This window comes from Barbus barbus (genome assembly GCF_936440315.1).
Source record: "Barbus barbus genome assembly, chromosome: 10".
NCBI classification, from domain to species: domain Eukaryota; kingdom Metazoa; phylum Chordata; class Actinopteri; order Cypriniformes; family Cyprinidae; genus Barbus; species Barbus barbus.
In genome coordinates this window covers 19,244,438-19,254,464 of record NC_136738.1, presented here as the reverse complement: position 1 = coordinate 19,254,464, position 10,027 = coordinate 19,244,438, and the positions used below count along the sequence as shown (strand labels likewise).

Genomic DNA, 10,027 nt, shown 5'->3' with positions numbered 1-10,027 from the left:
AAGCACAGGGAAAGGCGGGTCTTTCTTTCCTTTTTTTCAATAACTGGTTAAGAGTAAGATAGGCTTTTCCTGCTTATTAAAAACCCAATGCAAGTCATGAAGCAGGTTCATTCATCGTGGTTTGTGTTCTCTCCAGTGGCCATATTAATAACTATATTTACACGCTATAACCTCATCTATGCTCATTTTATAAAGCCATATTTGGTTGTATAACAACTAAAGAGTCTCGTGATTTTGGTTAAAAAGGTAACGTTATTCATAAATAATTTAATTTTGTTTTTCACTTGGTTTAAACAGCTTTCTGTACTGTAAGGGTCAGAAGAGCACGAAGGAGAAAATGTTATTAGAAATCTTTACCGACTTTTACCATATTTAATACCCAACAGTAACACTTAATTTAGGGACACGCCATAAAAACAGCAAAAATGTCTGCTTTTGTTTTTGTATAACAATGCAATTATGCAAATATAATGCAATTAATCGTTGATTTTCCCTCAGAACTGGTTCAAATCGACTGGTTAAAATCGTCAAGTTAATAATAACACAAGTGAGAGTAATTATTTTACTCTACTATTGTGCAATTTATATGCTAATTGCATGCATAACGTTACTGGCGCCAGTTTATTAAATCGCGCAGCTGCAGCGGCTGCTTTAATCATTAACGGGGTGCTTTACCTGAGGTGGACAAGCTCTGTCGTAGATTTGTTGTCGAATAACTGGTGCAAACATACTCTAACTGTCTTTTTCTTTCACTTGGTCATTTAAATCGTTTCAGAACATGTGGTACCCTCAGGCTGTCGTCTTACCGATACCGTTCGTCTTTGAGTCACATTCAATAACATATGAGGATCTTTCTGCCGGAGCCATGTGGCCAGTCGTTCCCTTTGGCCAGCGTGCCTATAATGCAGTGAACGAGATTAATGGTAAGTTATACCGAGCCCAAAAAATTTATTTAAGTAGTATGTTAATACATAACGGCCCACTTTACCCTGTTAACCTATTCAGAATAAATCGTGGGTTTACCGATTTTTCCTTCGTGCATGCAGTTATCTTGATAAAAAAAAAAAAAAAAAAAAAAAACATAAAATCGTAGTGCTTTGGATACGAACGTGTTTTGGTAGATAGTGAGTACTTTCTTGGAGCGCTACCTTTGGTCCTTTCTAACTTTCAGCGCGCGGGCATTTAAATGGAGTGCGCAGTGCTTCCGGTGTCAACCGCTTCCAGTTATTTAAGCGGTACTAAAAAAATTGAGCTGATTGATATTGCAAACTAGTATTTCTTATCATATTATTTTAATTTATCATCGTAATAATAAACACTGTAGTGCAAATAGTTTTGCAGTTTAATGCACTTTATTTATTCTTATATTAATTTCCCTATAGCAGCTAATGAATCTAAAGACTCGCATATTCTTAGAAATAGCTTACTTTCTCGTGGATATACCGTGTCGACAGTGTAGTAGATAGTTAGGAGATTTAGGTAACGTTGTGTAGCTCCGGCGCGCGCGTGCTCGCTGGGGGGCGCGTCGCGGTTTTGTGATCAACGGTCATATATTTTCTTTACTCCGTTTTGCTGAATTTCTTGTACACCTCTCAAGGCTTTTATAATCATCCACTGTACACCAATGATGGAAGGAAGTCTCTGTTGTTGAGGTAAGCAATTGTTGAACAACTCATTTGCTTCACACCTTAAGTAAGAAATTTCACATAGTCTTTTACTCATACAAATCAGTGTGCTTGCATTAGATCAAATTTTAAGAACTAAACTTTACCACTGCGACAACTGTGCATCTTACAGGTCACTGTTCGAGCTTGTCTTGGCCAATGAATACCTGGAGCTCTCAGATCCAAAGTTGCTTGAATGGTTCCTAGGTTTAACAGCAGAGGAAAGAACCTTAATTAAAAGTAAGGGCATATACATTATAAAATGACCTTCAATTATTGAAAACATATGAGCTGGAAGTAAAATGCGGGTCTAGAGGAAAATTGTGCTTTCTCATCCACAGAAGAGGGAGGACTTCTGCCCATTTTAAAGAAACACCCTGCACTTCAAGTAGACAGACAGTATGTTTATGTGACATGTGAGTTCAGTTGGTAAAACATTACTAAGACTGGATGTTTATTTTTTTCAGCAAGCATTCTGTATACTGTGTAAACTTTTATAATTTAGCAAAAAACAGAGGAAACTGCACTCCCGGTCCTACAACTATGTCATCAAATAAGTAAGTTTTGTTTCCTGTATTTTGCTACTGTTCAGTTTTATCATCATGCTTTATTAAAGATACATTTTATAAATGGTGCTATGGATGGGCCGAGATTGAAGTCGGCATGAAATGAGAATTCATAAATTTCTGTTGGCCTGGTAATCTTTAATCAAAATGTCATAACTCGATCTTCTGGTGAAACGTCTCTCCGGTGACTTCTCAAATAATTTAGTCTCATTAAACTCGCTGCTCACAATTGAGCAAGTAAGCTCACATTCAGATCTCCCTCAACAACCGACTGATGGAACCAAGTTCTGCCCTACATTATTTCTTTCTTTCTCTTTTTATAATCCATGCCATTCCTGTAATTCACAATATGGAAGAAAAGAGCTATTTCTGTTTTATTGCAACTTTAAATTTCTGCCTAATGTTGATAAGACAATAATAATTTTCATGTTATGGCTGACAGCCAATAATAGTCAATATAAGCGTTTTGTATTTTGTCCAAATTAATAATTGGTAGTTAAAAACAAATTTTGTTCATTTTAAATGGTACAAGTCAATTTAGGTATCACAGCATTATAATGTACAGTATGACCGTTTTTTTTGAGATTGGCTTAATATTATATTAAACCGTGTTAATGTTTTAAAAGATTAACTTTAAGTGAGTGATAAATGATTACAAAGGTACTGTAAATGTAAAAAGGGGAAATGAGCCGCACAATTATTGACTAATAAAGATATATTTAGAAAATGAAGGGTCTATGCTTTGGCTATAGACTGGATTTTGAGATGTGGTGGTTGCTCTCAACAGTAGAAAGCAGAAATACATATGCATGCATATGTGTCTGTGTGTGTTTTAAAGGTCAAGGTACCCATCGTTTTATGGTGCATACCAATGTCAAAATTGTGGAACCAGTTGTCCATTTGGTTCCACAAAGTGCAGATGTTGTGGCTTTCGCATCGAGATTTCAGAAGGCAGAGTCTGTACGTCAGGTAAGATGTTATAGTCCTGCCATAGACTTTTGAGACCTCACTAAGAGCTAGAATACTGATTATTGCTTTCTTGTTCAGAGAATGAGAAACAACTTGAGCTCCTACCAAACAGTGTGAAAGAAGAGCTGAACGTCTTAACTGCCCAAAATGATACAACTGTTGGTTGCACACAGAGCACCCTTAATACTCAGAAAACAAGATGCACGCAGAGCTATGATTTTGGAGGCCCTGCTGAACATCCTCCTCCATACAGTAAAGGAATGTGTCCCCATGCCCAGTGCCTGTCTGAGTTGTGGGAGGAAGTAGAGAACAGGGAGGAGACCAAACACTTTAAGGACACAACAACCTTGGCGAATTTCTCCCTCGATATGGAGCTGGATATGCAGAGTCCGGTTCAGAGGAATGACTATACCCAAAATTACCAAGACCAATCTTATGTACAAGTGGAAGAAACGGATTACCACAGTCTGGATCAGGAAGCGATTCCAGAATACTACAGTTTCAGTAACACTAGCTTGGAGCATTCCGTATGGAGCGATGGCACCCGGAGTATGGAGGCAGCCTACAATGATTCAGACATGGCCACCAAAGGCAGTACAGATCTATCAGATGAACCATCAAATGCCACCATGGCTACTGCTGCAAACTCTACTGATTGTTTCTCTTGCCTTGGCAATTCTTTTGAGCTGGACAATGAGGAGGGAGAGCATCAAGAAGACGTGAGAAAGAAGCATGACTCGGTATATGAGCAACAGATTGAGGAGATCAATGTGGGACTTTCACTGAAATCCAAATGTGGCGCTTCTGTGGACCAAATAATAGATGCCTGTGGTGATTTCAGAGCCTGTTTCACATCTACATGTGCAACAGAGATCGATCAGATCTTCCAACTGAAAAATGCTGCCACTGACACAGACTTGCTAGCTGTCCGCCATGAGAAAGATACACAGACTGTGCAAATAGCCACATCTGAAAAGAACACCATTACTGAAGTCTGCATGTCTGATTTAGATGTCCTCACAGAGGTATCATATTTTCTAAACGGGCTGGTTGGAGTTGTGTAATTATTTTTTTTCAAATGAGCTGTGCATAACATGCTCATCACTTACTCCTAGGAATTCTTAAAGCTAAAGGAGACAACGAATGAGCTGAAACCACTGAAGAGCAGAAAGGCAAGGTAATTTGCTGAAAATGTTAGTTTACCACAAAATGAAAATGGTCATTTACTCCCTCATCTCATTCCAAAGCCATAAGACTTTTGTTCATCTTCTAAACACAAGCTTCATTTGAAAGTGTATTTCACCACTTAAGAAACTTCATAAAGACTGTAAAGGTAATCAATATGAATTGAAGCAATCAGTTTATATGATGAACCGATTTAATTTAGTCACTTTGATGAATTCACATACTGTACATGGAGCTCATCGAATATCATAACAGCTGAGCTTCCTTTTCATGCTTGACGCACAAGAACAACCCTCACTGGTGCTCGTGCATCAAGCAAGCACATCTTATTTAACATTGATGTGCTTTATGTATGTGTGTTGATCAATGTTTAAATAATTATTTAGATTTTTTTGCTTTTTTTATTCAGTAGTTATTAGTGTTTCTGTCATTTTTCAGGTGTAAAATGTTGTCCAAACTACTGTAACAAGCTGTATAAGTGCGTTCAGAGCGCTGTTGTTGTGGTAAATGTTTTATTAATTAAAGATTATACAGAGATTGCTGTATAGGATTTCCATATTTGTACATAAGGTACACACCCTTGAAATTAAAAAGTTAGGAAGATTATACTTTTAAGTGTTAATGTCTTCAGTAAGATATTAAACATCCTTAGGATTCTGCTTTCTGGGACATCAAGCGCCCCCTTTTGACAGCTTTTTATTACACTACTGTTATCTTTGTAAAACAGTGCTTCAGTCTTCATCACTGTTCTGCATCAGATCACTTGGTGTGGTTTCACTGAGGGAATGTATTTTAAAATGCCTAGAAGGATCATGTCATGTTCTTCTCAGCCCTAGTCCTGGTGGTGACCACTGCAGGAGAGTTTGTGACTGTGACTGTGCCCAGGGAGTCCGAAGAGCAGAGCTGCGTCTTCTCGCTCTTCAGTTTGTCATGTGTCAGCAGCACTGCTGGAGACGCTACTTCACCTCCCCACTGGGTGAAAGTGCTCTTTGGGGGTAAGAGATTGCTCACAGAAGGATTTGTATTATGACAATTCAATACATTTCTATTAAGGTATTCTGTCCTAACCTTTGAGGTCAGCTATTTTTTGTATGTTCCTTAGGACTGAGGGTCTGCCAGACAGCATGGCAGAAACACTGAAAACATTACAGAAAGATTACCATGAGATGAGGAAGCAAATTCTAGCAGGCACTCCTCTGGATAACCTTAAGCCCCTGTCAGTAGACTCTGAAAAGATAACTACAAGGGCAAACTACAGCCCAGCATCGGTATGACAAAATCTGGAATTGTTATACTTTTTGATGTATCATACCTGATATACATGTATCAGTTATATACATACCGTAGTTTGTAATGAGCTGTCATTTCAGGTGCTTGAGGCCCATTTAAACTCATTTGACTGTCCAGGAAGGTAGGTGGTCATGATGTTTCAAATAAATGTTATTGAAAGTAACATTTTCACAGACGTTGTAAATCCCTGATGAGTTACAATGTTGGCCACATTTATTAGAACGCTAGTATTTTCACCAGCTAAAATATGGTTTTCAGTCAGTTATTTCTATCTTTTGCTGTAGTGTCAATGGGAAATATCAGTTTACATTTTCCAAATATTAATTTTGCCATTAATTGTAATCCAGAGAGATTTTTGTTTGCACAAGGAGTCTGACAACAGCCAGTGCTCCACACAGAGATCAAAAATAATGTCATAAACAGATTTTCTTTTATCAATGAACTTCTATTAGCTAAATTAAGTCAACATTTGGTGTGAGCATCCTTTGCGTTTAAAGCAGCTTTTGCCCTAGGTGTACTTGCGCATAGTTTTTCAGGTGGCTTTGCAGGTTGGTTTCTTGAAGCATCTTGGAGACGTTGCCACAGTTCTTCTGGATTTAGTCTGTCTCAGCTTGTTGTTTCTTCATGAAGAGATCTGAACTCTGTGTGGAGCACTGGCTGTTGTGCAAACAAAAATCTCTCTGGATTATTACAATTAATGGCCAAATGAATGTTTGGACATGTAAACTGATATTTCCTACCGACACACTACAGCAAAACATAGAAATAACTGACTTAAAACAATTTTTTAGCTGGTGAAAATACCTGTGCAGCCACATTACACTTCACAGCCAGGACGCTAGAGGGTGACAGTGGTTCAGTCAAATCAAAACCTCCTGGAAATATCTGCAAACAAATATCCATATTTATTATGTTGTTTTTTTATTATTATTATTATTACTACTTTTATTCTGCAAGGATGCATTAAATTGATTAAAAGTGTCCGTGATAATTTATAATGACAATTTCTATAAATGCTGTTTTTTTAACTTTCTATTAAATTATGCGGATAAAATTGTTTTCAACATTGATAAGAAATGTTTTTGAGCAGCAAATCAGCATGTTAGAATGATTTCTGAAGGATCATGTAACACTGATGACTTCAGTAATGATGCTGAAAATTCAGCTTTGCATCACAGGAATAAATTATATTTTAAAATGTATTCAAATGGAAAACAAATTAAATGTAATATTTTACAATATTACTGTTTTACTGTATATTTGTTCAAATAAATACAGCTTTGGTGAGCATAAGAAACTTCTTTCAAGAACATTAAAAATCTGACCACCCCAAACAAACAGTAGTATAGATGAATAAATATGAAAACACAGGTTTTGTCCTGTACTCTTTTTACCTTTTCCCCACATAATATCAGCATGGTTTGCCTGAGCCCTGTTTCATCACACTGTATACTGAATTTTGCTGTTTATTGGGTAATGTTTGTGTAAATTCAAAGTATTGTATTATGTATAGTACCATTGCAAGTGGGCACAGAGTTGATGAAGAAAGTGAAGGGATGAGAGCACTGAGCACTGAAGTTTGTCAGGACACTGAAGCTGCTTTGGTAGTTCTTTCACATACTATTATTTATTTGATTAAATTGTGATGAATCAATAACTGTACCTGAAATATGTTGCGTTTAGAATGTCCTTTCTGAACAGGGTGACACACAAGGTGACCGCAACAAACGAGATAAAGCTCTGGTCTTTTTACCCAAGCAGCCAGGAGCTTCTGCTGAGAAGAACCCTGGTATGAATCTCAAATTGAAGAAAGAGAAATGAACCGGAATCATTTTCAGCAGTGTTTTAAATGCATGCTATGGTAGGTGTCAAAGATCCGAATAGCAGCGAGGCTTGGTTTGATGCTGAAGAGGAACTTGGGTCTCCAAATCAAGATGGAAAAATGGAGAAACTGAATGAAAGGAAAGAAAGTATGGACTACAAAATATGAAACTGCTGTTATAGAAGTATAAAAGTATGGTTGTGAAGCTGAAATACTGTTCTTTAAAAAAACACTTATTGCTGTTGGCTAATTGATTTAGTTGACCATCGTGTTTGCTACTCTTTCACAGGGACTGATGAAAATGAATCGAAACACAGTTCCCTCTTGTGCATTACAAGCTTGCCTGGCTTTATCACTGAGGTAGAACGCATACAAATGTGTAGTTTTCAGTGACGTTAATTATGGCCTCTAGGAGGCAGCAGCCACCACTAAATGTTCCATTTTCTGTAGCATGAAGTGCTGCTTTGGTTTGAGAAGTACAATGCCACCAATGTCTGCATCTCCACTTTCAGCAACAATATGAGGTAAGCATTTCCGTGTACGCTGAGTTTAACCACTGGTTCAACTTAAGATATAAAATATTAACACTGTCCCTTTAGAATTTTGAAGTTTGTTTTCAAATGAAATGGTATTTACTGCATTACACTTTTCCAAGACGCGCTAATTGTCAATCCCTGTAAATAGCAAACCTTTAAAGTTAAGTATCAGAGCATAAATAACCATGGACTAAAATAGTTCCATAAGGTTTCTTGCAGGAAAACCTTGCTGAACTAGTATGATTACTCATTTTGCTTAATCTCATTGTACCGGTACAGCAACAATCAAGAGCCTACAGCTCCGCACCCAAATTGTGATGGTTACAGTTTCTAAACTGGCAGTAGGAGCATGTTTAAAGATAGTGTTTGTGTTTCATATTAATCTTTACCGGTTTTGTAGTAATGCTGGATGCATTAGTTCTGGGCGTTAAAGCATTATTAGAGATTATATTAATGAAATGCAATCTTGTCTGTGCTTATGTAGGGCAGCTATCGTTTATCTCAAGAGCCCCAGCGATGCCAAGGCAGCAGTTAAAGATCTACACGGGTGCTCCCTCCAAGGCCACACTGTCCACGTGGTGCAACTCTGTGGGCCTGCACCAGCTGATCCTAAACTGATCAGTGATCCACCCCACAGCACCTCAAAAACCCATAAAGCAGAAGCTGCCGGGGATGGACTGGGAATGGAGGGTGTAACCTACAGTTCATCACCTGGAGTAAGTATGAAGTGGAAGGCTTTTTAGAAAGCTTGCCGTGCCTAAAACTAGTTAATTATCTATCACTAGTACTTTGAAATACTAATAATATATATATATATATATATGTATGTATGTGTATATGTTATTGCTAATGTCAGACCATTTTTGCTTTGTTTGTTCCAAACCCTTAAGATGACGTTATGTTTTTGACTCAGGGGCCGCGCTGTAGTGTGGACAGGTTAACCAATGTCTGCGACTCGCCCACAGCCTCTGGCACTTGTGTGCCACAGCACTACGCCACCATGGGAAGCTTTGACACAATCATGGCCCGGCTGTCAGAGCGCCACCCAAATGTAGGACGCCAGAGGATCGTTGATGCCCTGCTAGAACTGCGGGCCAAGCATCAGGGCTTCCTCAGTGGGCTTCCTTTGAGATCTATAGAGGATATGACCTCTGAGCTTCTAACACAGGCCTCTACTCTGACATATATTTGAGTTAGTGCTGTTTTAAGTCGTGGTAAAGGCCTTGTAAATAGTTCCCTGACCAGTATGACTGGATTTCAGGTGTCAGTTCAGTTTTTTTTGTTGTTGTTGTTTTTTTTTTCAGCTAACTAATGTTATCTACAGCCATTTCGTTTTAATTCATTAATCGGAACACTTCTTGCTCCTGGAAATGGAGTTCTTTTGGAGTTCAATTCTGTTTTTTTTGGTTTTCATCTCTGCTGTTATCAGTTATGCTAAGTGCATACAGACGTTTCCTTGTGTTTCCTGAATAAAACTTTTCCTGTGTTTCCTATAATGATTTGATGCGTGCAAGCAAGCCCAGGCTCAGTATAGAGCTGCACATTTCAAATGAACATTTCAAGTCATGTGACGAGGTGTCTTTAGCAGTTGTAAAAATCATCAGTGGTGAAGGGACCCTTTTTATCACTCCTGTCAGCTCAGGTAAAACTAGAACCACTTGCTATTCTTACCTATAATAGGTTTTCCTACAGTTCTTTCTGTGGAACAGGTGGGGATGTCATTAGTGATGGTCACATGACTGCTGACTCCGCTGGATGAAATTTCCAAGCCAGATCTTAAAGGACTTAGATGTTTAAACTTTACCACTGACATATTAAATCAAAATGCTCTAAATCTAATTTTACGGGAATAAAAAGCATGCAAACATGTTTATATAATTTGACAGTTTTATGAGATACTGATTTATATTTTAGAGCAAAATATGATTGTTCAGTCCATAAAAGACCTTTAATGGTTACTAAGCTAAAATATAGCTGCGAGCAGCGATGACGGGC

At 38.0% G+C, this 10,027-nt stretch overlaps 1 protein-coding gene across 1 annotated transcript; it reads left to right on the top strand.

Moving 5' to 3' along the window:
* Window positions 1–663: 663 nt before the first annotated feature.
* Window positions 664–9,526, top strand: LOC306875692 (RNA-binding protein 44-like). The gene is made up of 19 exons (XM_079426372.1): window positions 664–680; window positions 776–923; window positions 1,598–1,652; window positions 1,798–1,904; window positions 2,006–2,080; window positions 2,170–2,221; window positions 3,069–3,199; window positions 3,278–4,224; window positions 4,315–4,376; window positions 5,215–5,379; window positions 5,487–5,652; window positions 5,755–5,795; window positions 7,188–7,278; window positions 7,358–7,463; window positions 7,540–7,644; window positions 7,786–7,856; window positions 7,947–8,020; window positions 8,517–8,748; window positions 8,946–9,526. Exons 2-19 carry the CDS (start codon window positions 779–781, stop codon window positions 9,222–9,224), a joined length of 2,904 nt encoding a protein of 967 aa, XP_079282498.1. The 5' UTR covers window positions 664–680; window positions 776–778; the 3' UTR covers window positions 9,225–9,526.
* The last annotated feature ends 501 nt before the right edge of the window (window positions 9,527–10,027 follow it).

Coding starts and splice junctions, on each gene's coding strand:
- LOC306875692 (XM_079426372.1), top strand. CDS start 779: ATGTGGTACCCTCAGGCTGTCGTCTTACCGATACCGTTCGTCTTTGAG. Junction 1,905..2,005: donor GGAAAGAACCTTAATTAAAA/GTAAGGGCATAT, acceptor TCTCATCCACAG/AAGAGGGAGGACTTCTGCCC. Junction 5,796..7,187: donor TCATTTGACTGTCCAGGAAG/GTAGGTGGTCAT, acceptor TATTATGTATAG/TACCATTGCAAGTGGGCACA.